Raw genomic sequence first — 24,795 nt, forward strand, 5'->3', positions numbered from 1 at the left:
ACATCATGACTTAGCGCCTTCTATACGCATGCTCAGTTAGTTCCCACAGTCATCGTGAAAGCCGGGCAGTGAACGGTGTTGAGGGTTTTCTGTAGCGGACGGCGGTGAACTCTGGTTACCATGGTGAGTGTGCCTCATCTGTTCATCAGTCTGCTGCCCGGTTCAGAAGACAGGAGGGGTGCTGGTCAGGGATATTTTTTATTCATTTTCGGTTTCGGTTTGCTGTGTCACCGGCCTGAAGCTGAGGTGCACAGGGGAAGCCAGTCTCTGCCAGCGGTGACTGCACCCCTCCCTCTATAGCTATATACCCCCTATACCTCTCTACAGCTATATCCATGTTATACCTCCCTCTATAACTGTATCTCCTTTTACACCTCCCTCCATAACTACTTCCCCTCTACATCTCCCTCCATAGATATGTCCACCTATACCTCCCTCTACACCGGTGTCCCTTCTACACCTCCCTCTATAGCTACATCCCCTCTATACCTCCCTCTATGGCTATGTACCTTCTATATCCCCTCTATACATCCCTCTATGGCTACGTACCTTCTATATCCCCTCTATACATCCCTCTATGGCTACGTACCTTCTATATACATCCCTCTATGGCTACGTACCTTCTATATCCCCTCTATACATCCCTCTATGGCTACGTACCTTCTATATCCCCTCTATACATCCCTCTATGGCTACGTACCTTCTATATCCCCTCTATACATCCCTCTATGGCTACGTACCTTCTATATCCCCTCTATACATCCCTCTATAGCTGTATCTCCTTTTATACCTCTCTCTCTATAGCTAAGTCCCCTCTATTGCTCCCTCTGTAGCTATGTCCCCTTTATGCCTTAGCCATGTATACCACAAGCAATTCCGAGTATGGTACCCCCGAACTTGGCAAATAAATCCTTCTTGTATCTTTATACCTCCCTCTGTAGCTATGTCCCCTTTATACCTCCCTCTGTAGTCTGTAGCTATGTTCCCTCATGCTTCCCTCTATAGCTATGCCCCCTTTACACCTCCCTCTATAGCTACATGCCCTCTATATTTCTTACCAATATAAATGTGCTATATACAGTGGGGATGCAAAAGTTTGGGCAACATTGTTAATCGTCATGCTTTTCCTGTATAAATCGTTGGTTGTTACAATAAAAAATGTCAGTTAAATATATTGCATAGTAGACACACACTAATATTTGAGAAGTGAAATGAAGTTTATTGGATGTACAGAATGTGCGCAATAATTGTTTTAATACAATTAGGCAGGTGCATAAATTTGGGCACTGTTGTCATTTTATCCACTTTGAATCCCTTGCTACGCTTATCTACTCCCCACAAAACTTCATCTGAAGCTAAGGGGAGTAGTTATGCGTACTTGTGGTAAACAGTGTGCTGTATGCCCAATAAGCTATCTGATTATGTATATAGGGTATCACTTTAACCGTGACAAGTGAGAGAATAGATTTTGTGTTGTTTGACAACTGAGGGCTAAGTCATGTGATTTTTTTTTTTTTTTTTTTTTTTTTTTTTTACCGGAAAACTGAATGAAAAGCAATAAAACTGTTATTTTCATGTACTCTATACCCCTAAATAAATACTTGTAAAAAAAAAAAAAAAAAAAAAAGTGACAGCATTGAAAAGAGAATACATAGTTACCCTAGGGACTTAGCTTTTAAAATATGTATGCCATGAGAGTGTATTACTGTTAATCATGAAGATAAGGGCTTTTAATTACTGATAGAGTACAATGAGAAAACAAAAAACACAAACCAGAAATTAATATATTATCGCCATACATTGTACTAGGAACATTATTTAAATGTTGAGATAACCAGGACAAATTAGCAAATACAATGTGTGGGTTTTACCTATGGTAACATTGTTTATTTGAAAACTATAGTGGATGGAAATGGAGAAATAGTGTGTGTATTCTTTTTTTTTTTTTTTTCGGATTTTTCCCTTTAAAATGCACAGATAATAACATAATTACTAAGAGCAAATATCACCCTCACAAAGCATAATTTGTGGCAAAAAAACAAGATATAGATCATTTACATCTGATGAGTAGCAATAAAGTTATTGGTGAATGAATGGGAGGAGCACTGAAATGTGAAAATTGCTCTGGTTTTTAAGCAAAAAACCCTGTGGTGCTGAAGTGGTTATTGATTCCAAAACCTTTAGAACTACGGTAATTATTGGAACTCAAATTGGCTTGGTAAGCTCAGTGACCCCTGACCTACATACACAGGTGAATACAATTATGAGAGAGTATTTTAAGGGGGTCAATTGTAAGTTTGCCTCTCTTTTAATTTTCTCTGAAGAGTAGCAACATGGGGGGTCTCAAAACAACTCTCAAATGGCGTACATTTGAAATCGGCGCCGGTAGACTTGGGCGCAGGATACAGCGGTATATGGCTGATCCTGCTTCTGCACAAGTCCGGGCCGATTTAATTACTATTCCCCCTCCGGGCCGACATGGATAGTGGGGGAATGAAATAATTCGGCTTCCAGCGATTGCTGGAGGCCGAATTATTATGTTTTTAAGCAACTTCGGCTCTGTCTTCTGACGGAGCCGACGTTACTCACTGAGCGCTTCAATAGGAATGATTCCTATTGAAGTCTATGGAGGCGCCGGCTGCGCCCAAATCTAGCAGCGCTGAAAAGCACTGCTCCGCTCAAATGACTCGAAGACAAAGATTGTTCACAATCATGGTTTAGGGGAAGGGTACAGAAAGCTGTCTTAGATATTTCAGCTGTCTCTTTCCACAGTTAGAAACATATTGAGGAAATGGAAGACCACAGGCTCAGTTCAAGTTAAGGCTCGAAGTGGCAACCCAAGAAAAATCGATAGACAGAAGCGACGAATGGTGAGAACAGTCAGTCAACCCATAGACCAGCACCAAAGACCTACAACATCATCTTGCTGCAGATCTAGTTACTATGCATCGTTCAATCACTCTGCACACTTTACACAAGTAAATGCTGTATGCGAGAGTGATGCAGAGGAAGCCTTTTCTCTGCCCATAGCACAAACGGAGCCGCTTGAAGTATGCTAAAGTACATTTGGACAAACCAGCTTCATTTTGGAATAAGGTGCTGTGGACTGATGAAACTAAAATGTAGTTATATGGGCTATGCATGGAGGGAAAAAAGAACACAGCATTCCAAGAAAAACACCTGCTACCTACAGTAAAATATGGTGGTGGTTCCATCATGCAGTGGGACTGTGTGGTTAGTGCAGGGACTGGGAATCTTGTCAAAGTTGAGGGACGCTTGGATTCCACTAAGTATCAGCAGATTCTGGAGACCAATGTCCAGGAATCGGTGACAAAGCTGAAGTTGCGCTGTAGCTGGTTCTTTTAACACAACGACCCTAAACACTGCTCAAAATCCACTAAGGCATTCATGCACAGGAAACAAGTACAACGTTCTGGAATGGCCATCTCAGTCCCCAGACCTGAATATAATTGGAAATCTGTGGTGTGAGTTAAAGAGAGCTGTTCATGCTCGAAAACCATCAAACCTAAATGAACTAGAGATTTTTGTAAAGAGGAATGGTCCAAAATACCCTCAACCAGAATCCAGCCTCCCATTGGAACCTACAGGATGTGTATAGAGCTGTAATTTCTGCAAAAGGAGGATCTACTAAATATTGATTTCATTTTTTTTGTGGTGTCCAAATTTATGCACCTGCCTAATTTCGTTTAAACAATTATTGCACACTTTCTGTAAATCCAATAAACTTCATTTCGCTCTCTAATATATCTGTGTGTGTCTCCTATATTATCTGTTTAACTGACATTTTTATTGTAACAACCAACGATTTATACAGGAAAATCATGACGATTAACAAGTTTGCCCAAACTTCCGCACCCCAATGTATATACATAATAATGTAATGGAGTCTTGCTTTTAAAATGCTGCACAGTATATTTGGGGGGGGGGGGGGGTGTTCTTTAAATCACTTAACCACCCTGGCGTTCTATTAAGATCGCCAGGGCGGCTGCGGGAGGGTTTTTTTTAAATAAAAAAAACTATTTCATGCAGCCAACTGAAAGTTGGCTGCATGAAAGCCCACTAGAGGGCGCTCCGGAGGCGTTCTTCTGATCGCCTCCGGCGGCCAAAAGTAACACGGAAGGCCGCAATGAGCGGCCTTCCGTGTTTTGCTTACTTCGTCGCCATGGCGACGAGCGGAGTGACGTCATGGACGTCAGCCGACGTCCTGACTTCAGCCGCCTCCGATCCAGCCCTTAGCGCTGGCCGGAACTATTTGTTCCGGCTGCGCAGGGCTCAGGCGGCTGGGAGGACCCTCTTTCGCCGCTGCTTGCGGCGGATCGCCGCAGAGCGGCGATCAGGCAGCACACGCGGCTGGCAAAGTGCCGGCTGCGTGTGCTGCACTTTATTTCATCAAAATCGGCCCAGCAGGGCCTGAGCGGCACCCTCTGGCGGTAATGGACGAGCTGAGCTCGTCCATACAGCTAAGGTGGTTAAAGGACAGCTGCGTACAACTTCCACATCAGTTGATTCACGCCTGTGCATTAGAGCAGACCCGATCAAGCTCCGCTATTTCTGCCAGAGCCTGAGGGAAAGCTGGTGATGTGCCTGCACAGGACCGTCTACAAGCGGACTTTTGGGGGTTCCACTGCTGGATCTCCTGTGTTGTGGAGGAAATGGAAAGCCTCTGGATCCTAAAGAGGCCTAAGTAACCTCTAGGGGCCCTTGTTTTTACCCTCGGGTACACTTTAAAAGTCCAAACTCTGCCTATCGCTTCTGCTTATAACCATATAATCAGAGATTGAATAGCATCCTAGATCCAGGTAGTCTCACGGCATACTGGGGTAACTGGCCCAAAACAATAAGGGTGATGTCTGTTCAGTTGTCAGAAATGCAGCCATAACTGATTGGAGTGGGCAGACTTCATGTAATGCTTATATGCTGCTTTTAGAATCATGTCAGCAGGAATTCTTTAACGTTTTTTATTATTTGGAATTTGTGTTTCAGAATACAAAGGCACTTTCATCCCAGCTGAAGGACAGCATTCCAATTACTGAACTGTCTACCCAGTATGGTGGCTATGGTATCCAGGATACCCTCCGATCTGGGTAGGTTTTTGTTCTGTTTTGTTTTTTAGGGTTTGGCTTAACATTTTATACAGGATGAATTTCAGCATTGTTCATTTAGAGGGATTTTCAAGGTATGAGTTAGGTTTCAATATACCTTTCAAGTAAATGTAAAGTGAGCTGGAAAAAGAAAAAAGTTAGGATCTCTCCTTGCCTTTGGTCTTCCATTGTCTCTCTGTAAAACTTATACGATCAAGTGGTCGAATATTCACTCAGATTTATGTGTCCCTGAGTACCTCCCAAATGAGTACCTCCCAAGCCGTCCAAGGAGTCCTTAAAGAGAACCCGAGGTGGGGTTCTGGAAATGAAACCCACATACAGAGGCCGGGTCTGTCTATAGAGCCCAGCCTCTACTGCTATCTAGATTGCCCCTAAGCCCCCCTGCGCTCTGCAATACCCCATAAATCACAGCTGGGCTGTGTTTACCTCGCTCCTGTCAGTCTCGGCGCTCCTCCGCCTCCTGCATCACTCCGGTCCCCGCCCATGTCCCTTCCCTCCAATCAGCGGGGAGGGAAAAGATGCAAGCGGGGCCTGGCGCGATGCAGGAGGCAGGGGAGCGGCGAGACTGACAGGAGAGAGGTAAACACAGCCCGCTCTGCGTGTCAGCAGCGCGGCTGTGATTTATGGGGGGATTGCAGAGGGGGACTTAGGGGCGATCTAGATAGCAACAGAGGCTGGGTTCTATAGACAGAACCAGCCTCTGTATGTGGATTTTATTCTCAGAACCCAGCCTCTGGTTCTCTTTAACCACTTGCCGACCGCCCACTACCAAGTGGCACCCCCAGGACCGCGCAACACCGATCGGCAGCACCTGGGGGACTGGGTAGCCAGGGATCGTGCGCATAGATGCGCGCATCCGCCAGCATTAGGCTCCGCCTACCCGCGACGTCAACCCGCCGTCCAATTAGCAGTGCCGGCGGGTTGTTAACCCCCCCATCTTCCGCATACAAAGTGTATAATACAGGCTGCCTCCTGCCCTGGTGGTCCCAGTGATCGAGGGACCGCCAGGGCAGGAGGCAGCCCTTCTAGTAAACGCACACACACGCTGATCCTGCCCCCTGATCGCCCGCTCAGACCACTGTTTGCACCCAATCACCCCCCTAATCATCCATCAATCACTCCCTGTCAAAGCTATATTTTAGATTAAGTCCTAAACTGCCCCCTGGGGGCTCCTGATCACCCCCCCCCCCCCCCCGTGTACTCTATACATCTAATCACCCACTGATCACCCATCAATCACCCACTGTCACCACCTGTCACTGCCACCCATCAGATCCTAACCTGCCCCTTGCGGGCACCTGATCACTTGCCCACACCCTTAGATCTTAGATCGCCCGCAGACCCACCCTCAGATCACCTCCCAAGTGCATTGTTTACATCTGTTCTCCCCTCTAATCGCCCACTGATCACCCATCAATCACCACCTGTCACTTCTACCCATCAGATCAGACCCTAATATGCCCCTTGCGGGTACCCAGTTACCCGCCCACACCCTCAGATCGCCCTCAGACCCCCACCTGATCACCTCCCCATTGCATTGCTTGCATCTATTCCCCCCTCTAATCACTCCCTGAGACACCCATCAATCACCTCCTGTCACCCCCCCCCCCCCCCCCCCCCTAGCACTCCTATCCATCAGATCAAGGCCCTAATCTGCCCCCTGCGGGCTTCTGATCACCCAGCCAAACCCTCACCCGCCACACCGCAGTGACAGATTTTCCCAGAACGTCATTTCGGACAGCACCCCTGGATGAGACCTGTCTCCCTCCCCACTGTGGACAGGAAACTGTTAAAAGAAGAATTTGCATAAGCAATAGGCAGCCACATATAAGATACTACACCTGCCACAGTACCTCAGTTTAGTTTCCTGTCCCGGACGGGATGCATGGGAGAGGTCTCCAGGAGTGCCATCCATGTCAGGCGGCAGGGGCAGCGTTTTCCAGGGCTCCAAGCAGCGCTGTTCAGTGAACAGTCAGGAGCCCTGCAGCGTGGAGGAGGCTTCTCCATCGGAGGCAGCAACTTTATGCGCGCATGTGCGTGCATTGGAGAGAGTTCACTTCCGGTTGAACCGGAGGTAGTCACGCGCTGGCGTCCCGCGTGATCTGAAGTCTGAGCCGGGCGTCAGGGGCCGCGGCGGTGATTAGGAATCGGCATACAGCTGATTCCTTAAGGTAAGAAGCTGATTAAGCATATGCTTAGCCGGCAGGGGCCGCATGCATAATTGGATCAGCTGCATCAAATCAGCAGCACAGCTATAAGTTTGTAGAGTCCATGATGCACTCTGGTTTGTGGCTGAGATCATGGAGGACGCCTCTGGGTCAGCTCCTGCACAATCTGCTGAATCTGCCCAGGATCCCTCTCTGGCAAGTAGATGTGATTATGTTTCTTCTGCTTGGCTGGATGTATGTTATGTATAGAGGGATTTGTCTAATGGCTGGCTATCGTTTATTATGTTTTATACCCAAAAGACATAAGACTGAGAAGGTTGAAAAGTCTGAAAAATCTTCTACTCAGTCCAGTCAGCATGGATTGGCAACTCTGAATGGAAATGGTGCCAGTATTGTACAGAGAAGGTCCACAGCAATAGGAAATTAAAGATTCTGCTATTGCTTCTACCGCCTCAGCTGCTTCAGATGGGCCTGGGACTAGTACTGCTATGGCTTATCTACCTGTTATAGCTAATCCATCATCTCCTATGTTGTCTGCACCTCTAACTATGCCTCCTGCTTCCAAGAGACATAGGCCTCTATTTATTGAGCATTGCTGCATGCGGTAATGCTCAAAACAGCTGACTTTACCCTCCATTTAGTAAAGTGTGCATTCATAAAACCTGTGTCCGCATGAAAATCTATAATTCCTGAGCAGGTGCGGGAAATTAACACCTTGTGTGGAGATTATCACAACACAGGTCACTGAAGGTTAATTCATAAAAATTAAAGCAGGCAAATGTGAGCAGAGAAACCCTGGCTGTTTAGAGAAGGCGATAAGCCAGCAATAACAGGCAAGCTAATAGAGACAGTCCTCCCGGGCAGCTGCAGTGAGAGCAGAACAAACTGCATCCCAGAATACCCAGGCTGTGTTTTTAACCCCTTGGGTACCTGTTTTCAGATAAATTTCACATCAGAAAGCCTGCATGTGTAACATTCTTGAAGTTCTTCTAAGCTGCAGCAATTAAATAGATTGTTTAAAAGAACTAGACAGATTCAGGGCAAGGAGAGGCAATTTAAACAAAAATGCACATGTAAAGGAATGCTGGGGCTGTCTCCTTTATAGTAACTCTCTCTGCACAGAGAAAATGTATCAAACTAGGAGGAAGATTTGAGTAAAACTGACTAAGGGCCTTTTTTTTTTCATTACCCTGCGAGTTACGATTTGATTCTGATCACGAGGTACGTTAAACTAATGGAAACTGCAGCAGCAATTTCCATTAGTGCAATCTGATTGCAATGCGATTTGGACAAAGCACAATCGTCATCCTCCTGCATTGTATGCAATTAAGCTGTACTAGAAGTATAGTAGCGCAATCGCATAGTGGAAATTGAAGTACGATTGGGATCGCAAATGTGGTTGCGATCGCATTTCATAGTGGAAAAGAGCCCTAACCGCAATGTTTTTTTCCTGAATTAATGAAAGACTTACTAATAGGTATTAAGTCTGAGCAGAAATCTTTGACACCTTTGGATCAAATGTATGAGAGTTTGGCGGATCCTCATTCTCGGTTTATTCCAGTCCATTCTACTTTTAAGATTAGGATTAAGGAGTGGGATAATCCTAGGAAAGGGTTTTTTTTTGGCCCAGATCATTATCTAAATGTTGTTTTTTTTCCTGAAGATCAGGGTTTTTGGGAACCCCACCTAAATTAGATCCATATTTTTCAAGGGTATCAAACAAAACTGACCTACTTTTTTGAGGATTTCTGGGAAATTTTGAATGATTTCCCTAAAGTTTGGAATGCTTCCAATTATCTAGTGGACGCTTCAGATGATACGGTTAAATTTATGGCCAGAACTACGGCATTAGTTAATTCAGCCAGAAGAGGTGTATGGGTAAAAACTTGGAATGATGACAATTCTTCAAAATCAAGTTATGTGGTGTACCTTGTGAAGGGGGTCTGCTGTTTGAGTCAGTTAGACAACCCTCTAGACAGAACGGCAGACACACATGTAAAAAAAAAAAAAAAAAAGGATTCCTGTTGAAGGAATTCTGGAATTCTATCGATTCACATATTTTGAATTGACACAGGAATTGTTTGGGAAGTGTTGCTAAGTACTGGTGTATACATTTTTAGTAGCAACCTCTTTGTTTACTGTTATCAAAATGCTTTCAAACTTTACTGACAAAACTGACTCTGAGCCATGAGGAGAGGGGAAATTCCCCTCACACTTGATCAGATAACTCTGTGTAACTGTGTGTGACAGAGAGAACAGCTGCAGCTTCTGTGTCCTGTTTTGGACTGAAGTGTCTGTAGAGAGCAGAGGAAATGTAACTAATTGTTACAGCTTTTCATACTGTTTTTTTGCTTTCAGAGTTTGTTTGATATTTGCTTTCTGTAGTCTGATATGCAACTCTGGCTGTGCATTGAAGTAGACACCCCTTCTGCAATTGATTTGTCCCAATATAGCTAATTCTACCCTCAGTAAATTACAGCTTTTGCCTCTGATATTTAACATGAAAGGTAGGGAAATGTTTACACAGCAACTTAGACATTATTTGTACATTGTCATTTTAGAACACTTGGGTATTGATAGTATTCCTTTCAGAAAGGACCTTTTCAAAGTAAACGGTCCTTTCGTCCCTCCTTCTAAGAATAAGTCAGATCCCTAGTCCTCTAAGGGCAGGAGATGGGCTCTCTACAAGTCACAGAAGCCTAAGGGCCTGTTCAGACTGCACACGTTTCCAGCTGCGTTTTGGAAACTCGTGCAGAAGGCCAACACGCACGACATCAGACAGTGCATAGAGTGCACTGTCTGATGTTCACACTGCATGCGTTCCGGACCTGTGCGGTCCGGGAACGCATGCTGCACGCAGATTTAGCAAAAAACGCGCGGCTGTCCCATTCACTTTTCAGTGATGGGATCAGCCACGCAACGTCGTACGCGTTGCATTCCGCATGCGTGGCCGTCCGCGTTTGTAATGTGAACCGGCCCTAAGTCCAACTTCACTTTTACTAAGAAGTCAGATAAGCAATGACGCTAGTATTCCAGTGAGATGGAGAATTGCAAATTTCAAAACATGGCAACTACAGTGCACAAAATATTGGTTATTTAGGCTTTTCACAGTGGGACGTTACAGGCGCAGGTTAGAGCAGCCTGTAACGCAGCCCAGCTCACAGTAATGAAAAATCAATGGGCTGTTCACAGTGCCCACGTTGTGTTACACTGTAACGCTGGACGTTTAAAGAAAGTGCATCATGCTGTGCGTTATACACGGTTTTAGCCGCATTAGACTGTTTGCATATGCTCAATAATGTGTGTTTTTTGTTTTTTCTTGCAGGAGAGGAGGGGAGAGTCTGCTGTTGTGGCCATCCACATGACTTATTAATATGCACTGCAGTGTTAACTTCCTGGAGCGGCCGCTTATTGGCTGGCAGGACCACGTGATGCGGAGTTTTCCGATCACGTGCTCTCCACAATCTTTTGCCGCATGCGCCGTTTTCGTCCGATAGTATGCGTCAAAAAGTACGCATCACAGACCCATCAGGAGACGCATAACGTGGCTCTAAATAGCATCCAACTTCAAAGCTCACATGCGTTGCGTTGGGGGCACGTTATGTGACCTTAGCGTCGCATCTAACGCAACGTCTTAGTGGGAAAGAGCCTTTAAGGTGTTTTTTTTGGAGGGATACAGAATAGAGTGCAGCCAGCCTCCTTTTAAGAGCTTTTGCATTACTCCCCGCTTGCAGGACCAAATAAAGTTTTCAGCCCTACAATCGAAAGTCCTTTCCCTGTTTAGAAAAAAAAAAAAAAAAAAAAAGGGTAATTCGAGAAGTACCGAAATGTCAGAGGACAGGGATTCTATTGCCCTGTGTTTTTTCTAGTAAAGGAGCTACAGGGAAATTATCAGTTCATACTAAATTTAAAGAGTCTAAACCAGAAGGTAAAATACAGAAAATTCAGGATGGATTTGATCTATTATTCATCTTTTACAGAAGGTCGATTTCCTAGCCTTTCTAGACTGAAAAGATGCGTATCTTCAATTACCGATACATCTGTCTTCTCAATAATACTTAAGGTTTGCCATCCAGATGGAGGAAGAGGTAAGAATTGATCAGTTTAATGCTTTGCCCTTCGGATTATCCTCAGCTCCAGGGTTGTTTATGAAGGTAATGTCTGGGGTTCTGGCTACACTTAGACAGAGAAAGGTTAACATTTTGGGTTACCTTGATTTTCTGTTTTGGTGGACATCTCCCAATTCGGTAAGAGATCAGATTGTTGCGACAATAGTCTTACTACAAGATCTAGGTTGGATCATTAATTGGGAGAAATCTTCCTTAATTAAATCCTACACAGATTATAAATTTGTTTGGGCTATTTCATTAGCATATCAGACACAGGGGAAGCAATTCAATTCTATCATGGCTCATTCCACAAGAGGAATTTCGACTTCCTGGGCAGAGAGTGCAGGGGCCTCTATAGATCAGATCTGCAGAGCTGCGACCTGGTCAAGTCACAATACGTTTGTAAAGCACTATCGCCTTAATGTATCTGCCTCTGCAGGGTTATCCTTCAGAAGGAAAGTTTTGCAAACTGTGGTCCCACCCTAAGGTTTAACTCTTGTATATCGTCTCATCCAGGGGTGCTGTCCGAAATGACGTTCTGGGAAAGACCACTTTACTTACGGTAAAGTCTTTTCCAGTAGTCATGAGGACAGCACCCCTGCAACCCGCCCTTATTTGGGTAGGAAAGAGAAATAAGTTTGTGTAAGCATCATTAAATGTCCGTGTCATCTTTTTATTAACTGAGGTACTGTGGCAGGTGTAGTATCTTATATGTGGCTGCCTATTGCTTATGCAAATTCTTCTTTTAACAGTTTCCTGTCCACAGTGGGGAGGGAGACAGGTCTCATCCAGGGGTGCTGTCCTCATGACTACTGGAAAAGACTTTACCGTAAGTAAAGTGGTCTTTTTTTTTTCCTGATCACTGCTGGTCTCTACGACTTAATTGTGGCTACCGAGACCAACCATTATGCCACACAATACGCAACCGCCAATCCAAGAAGCTACCATGCCCAGCCTTTTCGGTGGAAACCACTCAAAGTTTCCGAACGTAACATTTTTTGGGGCCTTCTCCTTAACATGGGTCTAGTCAAAAAGAATGTATTGCGGTCGTATTGGTCTACGCACCCAATACATCACATGCCCATGTTCTCTGCTGCCATGTCCAGGTCACGATTTGAGAACATCCTGCGCTTCAGTGCCAATACAACCTGTCATCTAAGAGGCCACCCTGCTTATGACCGGTTCCACAAAATTCGGCCCCTCATAGACCACCTGTCATCAAAATTTGCAGATGCTTATACCCCTGAACAGTCATTTTGAAGCATTTGGTTTCCAGACTACTCCTCACGGTTTTGGGCCCCTAAAATGCCAGGGCAGTATAGGAACCTCACAAGTGGCCCCATTTTAGAAAGAAGACATCTCAAGGTATTTAGTTAGGTGTATGGTGAGTTCATAGAAGATTTTATTTTTTTGTCAACAGTTTATGGAAAATTACACTTTGTGGAAAAAAACAATAGAAGATTTTATTTTGTCACAAGTTAGTGGAAATTGGTTTTTATTGTTTTTTTCCACAAAGTGTAATTTTCCACTAATTGTTGACAAAAAAATAAAATCTTCTATGAACTCTCCATACTCCTAACCGAATACCTTGGGGTGTCTTCTTTCTAAAATGGGGTCACTTGTGGGGTTCCTATACTGCCCTGGCATTTTAGGGGCCCTAAACCGTGAGGAGTAGTCTAGAAACCAAATGCCTCAAAATGACCTGTAAAATCCTAAAGGTACTCATAGGACTTTGGGCCCCATAGCGCACCTAGGCTGCAAAAAAGTGTCACACGTGGTATCGCCGTACTCAGGAGAAGTAGTATGTGTTTTGGGGTGTATTTTTACACATACCCATACTGGGTGGGAGAAATATCTCTGTAAATTTACAATTGTGTGTGTAAAAAAAAAAAAAAAAAAAAAAAAAAAACTCATTTACAGAGATATTTCTCCCAACCAGCATGGGTATGTGTAAAAATACACTCCAAAACACATTATACTATTTCTCCTGAGTACGGCAATGCCACATGTGTGACACTTTTTTTGCAGCCTAGGTGCACTAAGGGGCCCAAAGTCCTATGAGCACCTTTAGGCTTTACAGAGGTGCTTACAATTTAGCACCCCCAAAATGCCAGGACAGTAAACACCCCACAAATGACCCCATTTTGGAAAGTAGACACCCCAAAGTATTCAGAGAGGAGCATGGTGAGTCCGTGGCAGATTTCATTTTTTTTTCTTTCACAAGTTAGCAGAAATTGAAACTTTTTTTTATTTTTTTTATTTTTTTTGTCACAAAGTGTCATTTTCCGCTAACTTGTGACAAAAAAATAATATCTTCTATGAACTCACCATGCCTCTTAGTGAATACTGTGGGATGTCTTCTTTCCAAAATGGGGTCATTTGGGGGGTATTTATACTATCCTGGAATTCTAGTACCTCATGAAACATGACAGGTGCTCAGAAAAGTCAGAGATGCTTCAAAATGGGAAAATTCACTTTTGGCACCATAGTTTGTAAACGCTATAACTTTTACCCAAACCAATAAATCTACACGTATTGGATTTTTTTTTTATCAAAGACATAAATTTGAATAAAAATGTATATAGAAATTTTACTTTGTTTGAAAAATGTCAGCACAGAAAGTCAAAAAGATTTTTAAAATTTATGTCTTTTTTTTTTGACGAATATAATAAAAACTAAAAATCATAGCACCAAAAGATAGCTGTATTAGTGACAAGAAAAGGAGGGAAAATTCATTTAGATGGTAGGTTGTATGACCGAGTAATAAACCGTTAAAGCTGCAGTGGTCTGAATGGAAAAAAAGTGTCTGGTCCTTAAGGGGTTTTAACCTCCCTGGCGGTAAGCCCGTGCTGAGCACGGGCTATGCCGCCGGGAGGCACCGCTCAGGCCCCGCTGGGCCGATTTGCATAATTTTTTTTTTTTTTTTGCTGCACGCAGCTAGCACTTTGCTAGCTGCGTGCAGTGCCCGATTGCCGCCGCTACCCGCCGATCCGCCGCTATACGTGTCGCCGCAGCCGCCCCCCCCAGACCCCGTGCGCTGCCTGGCCAATCAGTGCCAGGCAGCGCCGTGGGGTGGATCGGAGTCCCCTTTGACGTCGATGACGTCATCCCGCCCCGCCGCCATGGTTCTTTGAACGGGATCTCCGATCGCCGGCGGCAATCGGAGGGGCTGGGGGGATGCCGCTGAGCAGCGGCTATCATGTAGCGAGACCTCGTCTCGCTACATGAAAAAAAATAAAATAAAAAGTATTTGCTGCCCCCTGGCGGATTTTGCCAAATCGCCAGGAGGGTTAAGACTGTAGTCCTCAAGTGGTTAAAGGACAACTATCTTCTCACTGCTGGCTGCCTGTAATCTGGCCGCCTGCACATCACAAGCCTCTCTCCTGTCAGCACAGTGTGGATTGGTTATCCATGTCAGCCAGCCAAAAAGCCCCTCTGCTCAAGCAGACCAGAGCAGAAGGAGAGAGAGGGCTCGCACATTCCTGTTGCCACGGTTCCTGAGGCTTTCAACTACCTGTGAAGCCTCCGACTGACACACTAATAGCAGAACTGGGACCCCTATGATAGATGGTGTCGGCTGCAACCTGTCACCTGACTCCACTGGTCCTGATAAGATGACAGGTGTTTGTTTTTTTGTTTTTATCTCCCTCTTAACACTGTGTCATTACCAAATCCCTTCCATCTCCTAAATGGGTTCTACTAAAATCACATACTTGTTCTTTAAGGCGCCACATATCAACAGGAGACAGATCGCACTGAGAGGGCACAGGGAAGGCTCTATAGGATTCAGAGCCTTCCCTCTCCATAGGCGAGTATTTTTTAAAGGGACTCCGAGCATCTCTCATGGGTCCTTTAAAGAGACTCTGACCAGTACTGCAAAGTACTTAAAGATGCATACCTTTCTGTAGCTTGTGCTTTTCTCTTTCATTTGAAAGAATTGCCGTTGTACACTACAACTACAACTTCCGGGTCACCCCTGTCTTCTCTGTTAAAGATATGCATCACTGAATGAAGCAGGAAGAGGAAGGGACACGCATGGCCATTGCAAGAGGCTTCTCCAGAGGGGTCATAGCACGACTTTGTTGGAAGTCATCTGGCTTTAAGGCATGCCCATGAGAGGTGCTCTGAGTCCCTTTAACTCCCTTCACATTTGCTTTGAGTGAGTTCTGCACCTCTGTATCAAATGTTTATGCAGCATTTGCAAATCATAATTTCTACAAGACATTTCATCACTCCGGCACAGCAACTTCCTCAGATCTAATATTAATAGGCATTTATAAGTGCAGAATCTTACTTCAGCCAGCAGTCTTACCCTCCTCACGTTCCTCTATGAGGCGAGTACAGCCGTGCCCATGCAGTAAGTCCTAGCTGCTTGTGCTTCTGCTCAGGGAGTTGCAGCATGGACGTGCCTATACCAGGAGAGCAGTACAGCCCCGATATTAAGGAAGGTCCCGAACAGTGGCGGAGGACAGCATGGGAAAGCCTCTTGAACATCCGGGGGCTGTCCTCTCCTCGGGAATTATTTACATGTTTGACGCCTCGGGTTCTCTTTTTTTTAAGGATGTATTTACACCAGTAGCAGTGCAAAGTGATGGCCCACGATCAGCACAACTATGATGTATGGGGTGGCCCTGGTCATTATGAGTACATGAGGGACCACCAGTAATAATGCAGCCAGATGGATTATTTTGCTGTCCCATGCAATCCAGCTTTCAGTGAGAAAAGAGAACAGGTAAAGGGGAAGCACAAGCTGCAGAGCAGGGCTGTAGAGTCAGAGTTGGAGTCGGGGCAATTTTGGCCACCCGGAGTTGGAGTCGTGGTTTCATAAACGTCGGAGTTGTAGTCGGAAGATTTTTGTACCGACTCTACAGCCCTGCTGCAGAGATTTCATAATGTATATAGTCATGAGTTAATTCGTCTTCATGGTTTAAATGTGATCTTCATTTCAGGTTTACCAGCGCACAGAGTGAACTCTTACCAAGCCATGCTTTAGAGCTGTCTGAAAAAAATGTAAGTATACTGTGAATGCTTCCATTGTTTTATAGTAACTCTGTTGTAGGTTAGGGCCTGTACACACTGGCTGCGTTGCTCTGCTTTTTTATATTCCCATGTGTTTGTTGTTTTTTTTTTTTCCAGTTGCAAAGCCGGGTGCGATGCAATTTTAGAAAATTGCAGTCGCAGGGACTGCATCGGTTTTTGATCGATGCGTTTGAAAAATCGCATACAAACACGTGATGCGATTGCATTGCTTTTTTTTTTTTTTTCCTTTAAGTTCCAATCCCAGGAGACCTTGCAACTTCCTGTTGAAGGACTTATAGCCAAACACAAGAAAAACGCATCGCAAAACCACAAGCATGTCATTTTAAAATTACATTGCAATTGTGCTTGGTGGTTTTTAGTGTATACAGACTTTTAGTGCTGCCACTCTTTCCTGTGCACTCTCGGCTATAACATAGAGCTGTCAGAAGAGGTGCCACAGCACCAGCGCAGGATGTTTGGGGGTAAAGGATTGATTTATGGCAGATAAGTTTGCATTAAAGAGTAACTGTCAGGCTGCAGAAGCTAATTTAAACCTCTATTCTCCTGTGTTAAACAGTTTAGAAGGAAGCCAAAAAGGCATTAGTGAAGATAAAAATCTCTTACCTTTGATGTGTGCTTATCAGAAAAGCTGTTAGACCCAAGCAGGACGCAAGTCGCATACTATACTGCAAAGCATTCTGGGGCCCTCCCCTCGGCTGCTAATGAGACGTTACAGCAGCTTGTAATCAGTCCAGCGCTTAGCACTGGTAAATCTCCGGGCAGAGTACACTGCAGGAGTCAGCTATTGTTCCTAGCCACATGGCTCATTAATATTCACTGCACACTGTGTTATTCAGTAGGAGCTTTTCTGTGATCAGGAAGCAGGCAGGACATGACGACACAATTGGCTTCATAGAAGACAGAAAAACATGGAACCTGCCATGAGCTGTCAGGAGCATCAATCTCTGCATATACTATATAAAAATTCTGTGAAGTACAAACGTGGACAGTGAAATGCATATGTAATGTAAGTACAGCCTATATTTAGCTACTGATATGTGTTTATTTTCTCTGAGACCTTATACCTAACAGCTCCTCTTTAAGGACCCCCTGCCCATGTTGGTGAATAGTCATGGACATTGTTTATAGTGCAAGTTTACAGGGCCACTTTAAAGTACACTCGAACTAAGAGGTATACGGAGGCTGCCATATTTTATTTCATTTTAAACATCAGTTTCCTGGCAGCCCTGCTGATCTTTGTCTGCAGTAGTGTTTGAATTGCACCAGGAACAAGCATGTGGCTAATCCAGTCAGAAACGCCTGATCTGCTTTATGGGAAATGCTTCTACTGACTGGATTGCATCATCTTGCTGTTCAGGGTGGAAGGGGGCATGGCACAGACTGAATCTATCTGAAATGATTGCAGCCTGTAACATGGCTAGTCTGTTGCCAGTATTCTGGCTCCTGAACATGTACTTTGCAGGTGATTTCTTTGACATAAGATATTTAAGAAGCTTCTATACACATGAAAGCTCTGTGTCTGAGTGCTGACACGGATTTAGGAAAATAACTTGTACCTGGAGTGAGGCTTTGAGAGTTATGCTTATCAGAGCAGAATGGATGGTGGAGCAGGTTTTGTTACTGACAGAGGAGTGCAAGGTTCTGTGCACTAGTGAACCTGCTCTTGCTAGCTGGCTCTTTGCTGTGTCCGTGCCCCGCATCCCCCACAACATGGTGTGCAGAGTGTGCTGCTCAAGACTACCTGTATCATTTGGCTTGTGGAACGGAGCGTGCAAGCAACGTGTCAGCGGTGCCATGATCAGGGATTCTTCCTGTGTGGCAATCGCTGTCTCGTATCTATGACCCCATCTAGTGGTGTCTTGAGACACAACTATAATCCTTGTGGCACATCTGGCTATGGGGAGGGGTGCTGACTTGTTCTGGCGGGCACATCTGGCTACTGGGGAGGGGGCTTATACGTGAGGCGATAACTCTTTCCTGGTTTCTTAGGGAAACGTGGGTACCTTGGCTTGTATGCGAGTATATACAGTATACTAGGTTTTAGTGTTATAAGCCATAGGCAGGGAATGTTAGTAGAAGTGCTCAGTCCCAGGGTTGTGGAAAGGAGCACATAGGGGTCTGATTGGCTGAAGCTGCATTGAGCAGAGATGTGCTGCGATGTGGAAACAAATCCTGCTCCCACTGTTGATTATTTATTCCTTAACTCTTATTAGTTATGTACTGATGAACAGAGTTGTATATATTTACTCATATTTTTTTTTAATGTTTTAGTTCCTTGTGAACCAGGAAAAAGTCAGCCTTTCATCTCTAAGAAATATTCAGGGCTTGCACGCTCCTCTGAAGCTACAGATGGAGTTCCAAGCAGTGAAACAGGTGAGTTGTATATAACTTATGTGCAGCTTAACGTGGGCTTATCTCAGTCCAGTGTTCAGGTGGGAGGTAAAAACCATGCGTGATGCTGCATAGCTTTGTACTACACCAAGCAGCACTACATAGTGGCAGTGTAGTTCTAAAATGATCAGATTTCTGCTGATCCCTTGCTGGCACTTCGCATATTCACGTCTTCTTCTCAACGATCCCTTGCGGTGATCTTTTTTTTTTTTTTTTCCTACTTCCGTCTCTTCCTGTCCCCGGCGTGCCCCTCTGATGACGCTGCGCTTGCCCCCTGGTGTCGGGCATAAGCAGCGTCATCACATTATTTGACAAATTGAAGCAAAACTAGATCTAAAGGCCCCATGAAATTTTGATATGGGGCCCTATAGTCGAATGTGGGGGCTAAGAGCCGGGGGGGGGGGGCGGACTGTGGAAAGGGAAGGGGGGCTGAATGTTTGCTATTAGGTATGGCCCTGCTTAGGAGAACTCATGATAGATTTGTAAGGCTCTGATTTGCTGGTCATGATCATGTGTTAAACCAAGAAGTCATCACAGCAAATCAGAATCTTACAAATCCATTATCTGATCAAACTGATCACATGCTTCTCCTAATCAGGGCCATTCCTATTGGCTATCAGGAACCAGAAAATATGATATGAGGATTATGCAGTCACCGGCTAACAATGGGGAGCAGCCACAGATTTCATTAACTGAATTGTCATAAGTCTGAGAGTATTTATGTGCTTTGCTATATTAGCTTTTTTTTTCTTTTTTTTTTTTTTTTTTTTCCTCCTCACTCCACTGAAGTATACATACCATGGAAAATGGTGATCACGGTATAATGTTGTTGTTATACAAATAATATAAATTCTTATATATGATATCTGTCTGCTTCTAGGTTCAGCGTCTCCCCTTCCTGCAGAGCTCTTACATTGCTCTGGATACCTTGAGAGGAAATGATGAGAGTATTGGCTTTGAAGATATCCTCTGTGGTAAAGATTATTGTGTTTTATTTGTGTGTTGTAGAGGGCCTCTCTGAAGTATAGGGGTGTTCTTTTTTTTTTTAAGTCAACTTCACAATCTAGCAAGATCTGCTAGATAAGGACTGTTAAAATGCACACGCAAACACATACCCAGCCCCTACCCCCTTTCCCTCGGTCTGGATGATTTCATCAGCTACCTAGTGTCCATTCCACGCTGCCTCATGTCTTGCGAGTCACTCTGTCATGTGACTGTTGCATCACATGACCAACAGGTCAGTGTTACTCAGACTTCCATCAGCATGGGTAGCTGGGAAAGAGCAGTAAGTAGCGGTGGGGGGAAAGTGGTTATAAGTACACAGCACCCTCCTCTATATGCTGGTCTGTGCAGTGAGGCGGAGTCAGTGGGGTGTTATTATAAGGCGAGTACTAATAATGAAGAGACTATGGAGTGGGGGGGGGGGGGTGTCACTGTATAAAAAAGGAGTAATGAGGAGGAGCCAGATTAGAATTGATCACTGCAATGGGGGAACTGTGGAGGTCGTGAAATACTGGAAATGCCCACTTTCAGCCAAATTTATAAGGACAAGAAGTGTGCAGTGAACTGGCTCATTTGTGTTGGGAGAACAGAATAAAATATTAGTTGGGAAGTGCTATGCGCTACTCTCATTGGCTGGATTAGAGCCTATTTGTCTGTATCGGGTGGGGTTACACCATATTCAGCCAAAAAATGACATATCTATGATGTCACACAACATTTACAGCACTTTATGCTGTAAGGGGCTAGAGACTACGGGTGTGCAAGAGGTGAAATAGTAATTATCCTCTATAATAAAATGCCTGTGTCTCTGCGTCCGTGTTGTTTTGTCTGTGTGTGTCCCAAAGTGGCAGTGCGCATGGGCAGATTTGTTAGAGCTCGTATGTAAACCCTTAAGGCCGGTACACATGACTAAGATGGGCGATAACAATTGCCTTAACTGATAGGCATGTGTACAGCAGCCCACAACTCACCTCAACCGACACAACCACCAACACCCCCTACCCCCCACGTAATGCTGATAAGGGGGCTCTGTGATGGTTTTGGATAGTGATGTCTATCGGGAAGAAGCACTAAAACAACTAACTGACACAGACCTCTATTTGAGCCTAGATGTGGATCCGACTCCCGAATTCCAGAAGAGATTGTGTAGTCTCTCTGATCCTGTGGGGAAAGCCTAGGGGCTATTGATCATAGACTCAATGATTTGGGGGTTAAATTTCCCATTTTTCCAATATTCCACCATCTGCCCAAGATCCATAAGCCAGGCTCTCCCCCAGAGGTTAGACCCATAGTGGCTGGTATCAGATCTCTGGGGGAGCGCCTGGGATCTTGGGTGGATTCTTTGTTGCAACCCCTGGTTAGACGCCTTCCAGGATATATTAAAGATACGAAACATTTATTGACGAGTATGGGGAGCATGAAATGGGATATTGGATTTTTGTGGATTACAGTGGACGTTAAGTCCCTGTATTCTTGCATTCCATGTCACTTGGCATTAAGGGTGCTCTACTTTCAGTCTATTCAGTCGATCTTCAGACTTTTATTCTTATGGCCGTCGAGTACCTCCTGGCACACAATTACTTCATGTTTGACAGCAGGTCTTTCCTCCAGAGGCGGGGAGCCTCCATGGGCGTAAAATTCTCACCATCCCTTGCAAATCTGTTAATGGGGTGGTGGGAGGAATGCCATGTTTTTGGAGGGACCTGCTGTCTTCTGGAGGATGTTGTGTGGTACGGGAGGTACATCGACGGCCTTCTGATTGTCTGGAGGTGTGATATTTCGAGTGTCGGGTGTCTGATTGAATATTTCAATAACGACCTGAATCTTGAATTCACATATTCAGCGGACAGTGTTTCAATCTATTATCTTGATATTACACTGCAGGGTGACGTGGATCGGGGTGTTGTCATTACCAATACCTATAGGAAGCCTTGTAGTGGTAATGCCACCCTTAAAGCGGAGAGTTGTCATCCAGCCCATACGATACGTGGCTTTCCGGTTGGGGAGTGTATTAGGGCCAGACGGAATTGCTCCGATGATGATGATCTATCACGAGAACTGGATATTGTTGAGGGTCGCTTGAGGGCTCGAGGTTACCCCGCATGGTCGATAAGGAGAGGGAGGTCAAGGGCCATGGAAAAATCTCGATCTGAGCTGTTGCAGATTACCCAATCTCGTGATCAGGACTAGTATATGCCCACCCTTGTTACCACTTATTCAGTGGCATACAAAAAAGTGACCAGCATCATTAATAAATATCTTCCTATCCTGGAGGCTGTTGCTGGTCTCCTCCCTATTGTGAAAAGCGGGGTGAGGTTTTCTAGCAGGTGGGCCCCGACTTTGGGACAGATCCTTTCCCCAAATCTATATAACACTGGGACCAATTCTGGCACTAGGTTGTCAGTAGTCGGGTCCTACAGATGTGGCATTCCCACATGTAGGTATTGTCATGTGCACCAAAGAACTAAAAAGGCGATCTCTGTCTCAAATGGTCATTTCGATATTAGACAATTCATCAGTTGTGGCACTATATACACGGTCTATCTTGTCAGCTGTACCCTTTGCTCTCTACAGTATGTGGGTTGCTCCACGAGACCTTTGAGACAGAGGATAGCTAAGCTCTACCTGGGGGCTGGATGGGCAACTACTAATATCTCTAATGTGGCCAAACACTTTCGGGACCTACATGGTGGGAATATGACAGGTTTTTTGTCCCAGGGTATGGAGAAAGTTACACCATCTAGGAGAGGGGTGATCTTTACAAGAAATTGTTAAAGCAAGAGGCTATGTGGATACACCGTCTGAGCATAAGGGTCCCCCAGGGCCTTAATGCCAGGTGGGACCTGGCACTCATTACTTAATTTTTGGCTCGATCTAGGTTCCTCCATTTATTGAGCTTCCTATTCTCCCACTTCAGTCAAGCCTATGTGATCTGATATTGTGGGCATAATGTTTGTATTTCTCCTTTTCTTCCCCTCCCCCCTCTTCTCCCCTCCCCCTTTCCTTTTTGTCTTTACAACTGTTCCTTGGTTGTTTTTAACATTAATTCTTATTTTTATACTGTTTTATTAATGTGCTTTGTGATATTCACCTTTGCATCACACAAGTAGGAGTGGTTTTAATACCCCAATGCATATTGAAGACTGTTCTGCCTTTATTGAGCAGGGTTTAGAAGGACTGGTGCATGGGTGTTTTCCCATATATGTGGGGTTTCGCCATTGTATGACCAGCTGTGATTAAGAGTTTGTAGCTCGAAACATGTCAGCAATTTGATGCATGTTCCTGTGTTCTATTGTATGGATATGTCCTAGATTAAAGATTTGAAAACCTGGACAAGTGCGGAGCCTTGCTCTTCTACATTTTCCTGAGCTTTGCTGGCCTGGTCGTGCACTGTTGTGGAGGTTTTGTGGGTGGTAGCGGTGACCATACTTTCGTTTCTACCCGCCGCAAAGGCCGATCATTCTATGCACTGCTCGCCCGCTGTGTATCACACGTGTGGCGCTCTAGTCGGACATCGACCCCCCCCCCCCCTCCCCGCACAGAAACCGAACACTGGCCAGCGATGTTGCCCTAGGGAATTGGGTCCTCATTCCTAAATGTAGAGGCTTCCATATTTCATTTTTAACAATAGCGGTTGCTTGGCAGCCCTGCTGGTCTATTTGGCTGCAGTCGTGTCTGAATAACACGAGAAACAAGCATGCAGCTAATCTAATCAGATCTGACAATAATGTCAGAAATACCTGATCTGCTGCATGCTTGTGCAGGGTCTATGGCTAGAAGTATTAGAAGCAGAGGATCAGCAGGACAGCCAGGCAACTGGTATTGCTTAAATATGACAGCCTCCTTATCGCTCTCTGTTCCGTTGTCCTTTTAAGAAACTGATAGTGTCACAGCCTTGCTTGATAAGTGTCCCGTCATGTTTTGATTCTCGAGGTGATAACAGCTGAGCAGTCATTTATATTGCTGACATGCATGTATTTTATTTTCAGATCCATCTGAGAGCGAGATGATGGGAGAGCCACACATGATGATGGAATACAAGCTGGGCTTATTGTAATATCAGATTGCACTGACTTCATTAAAATCGTGAATTGTGTTTTTGTAAATGAGCGTACGTGTGATGGGTGTGATTTCCACCAGCACAAATACCTCCTTGGCTCACTCAGGCAGGTGGAGTGAATCAGTGATGACACAGAAGGCACATAACCACTTGGCAACCAGCTGGATTTCCCCTTCCAGAGCTGTATGAGCAGCAGAGAATTCTGATTGGTTGTTGCGGTTAGTGTTCTACCGCTGCGCATGGCTTCTCATTTACACTATAACATAAAACCATGTTGTATGCCAATGGTGACTTCTGATAAATATCATGGTTCTACACCCATTAAACAACAAATAAGCATTTGTTTTTCTAGTTTTTAATACAAAACATTTTGTAATGTGTTTTCATTTTCTAACATTTTCAATTGTGTGGTTTGCCTTCTTAAAACAGAAGGTATTTGCAGTAATTCAGATTTGTGTATGACAGTGGCTACCCACAATGCACCGCTACTGAATATGCAAATTCTCATTATGCCCCTGTAAGCCAGGCTTACACCCAGAACCGCTGGTGTCTAGCACGCCTATAGCTTATAAAATTCAGAGCCACATCAACCCCACATGCAGGCAGCCTGTTTCAGACTTTTGGTCCTCCTCAGTGCATGTCAGGGATTGATATGGTTCGGACCAGAACAGAATACCCAATGAACGCTAGTTTTCATTCAGACTGCCACTTCCATATACACTTAAGAACTGGGAGTAGAAATGTATGAGGCAGCACTACAATGTGAAGTTAGTGGCTGTGCAAGACAGATTCCCCAGTGTGAGGCAGCGTGCTTTCGATTCTGTAGTGGATATCAGATGCAGTCAGTGGATCAGCAGGAGTGCCAGTTGCTCTTTAACCACTTGCCGACCGCGCACTCATAC

At 44.7% G+C, this 24,795-nt stretch overlaps 1 protein-coding gene across 1 annotated transcript; it reads left to right on the plus strand.

The window, feature by feature from the left end:
* The first annotated feature begins 10 nt into the window (after window positions 1-10).
* On the plus strand, window positions 11-23,943 carry POMP (proteasome maturation protein). The gene is made up of 6 exons (XM_068265016.1): window positions 11-123; window positions 5,005-5,105; window positions 16,350-16,410; window positions 18,712-18,813; window positions 19,712-19,805; window positions 23,823-23,943. Exons 1-6 carry the CDS (start codon window positions 121-123, stop codon window positions 23,888-23,890), a joined length of 429 nt encoding a protein of 142 aa, XP_068121117.1. The 5' UTR covers window positions 11-120; the 3' UTR covers window positions 23,891-23,943.
* The last annotated feature ends 852 nt before the right edge of the window (window positions 23,944-24,795 follow it).

This window comes from Hyperolius riggenbachi, chromosome 2, assembly GCF_040937935.1.
Source record: "Hyperolius riggenbachi isolate aHypRig1 chromosome 2, aHypRig1.pri, whole genome shotgun sequence".
NCBI classification, from domain to species: domain Eukaryota; kingdom Metazoa; phylum Chordata; class Amphibia; order Anura; family Hyperoliidae; genus Hyperolius; species Hyperolius riggenbachi.

Bases quoted from the DNA above. Each gene is read 5' to 3' on its own strand.
- POMP (XM_068265016.1), top strand. The intron at 5,106-16,349 runs GTAGGTTTTTGT...TCTTCATTTCAG, and splicing joins CAGGATACCCTCCGATCTGG to GTTTACCAGCGCACAGAGTG. The intron at 18,814-19,711 runs GTGAGTTGTATA...GTCTGCTTCTAG, and splicing joins AGTTCCAAGCAGTGAAACAG to GTTCAGCGTCTCCCCTTCCT.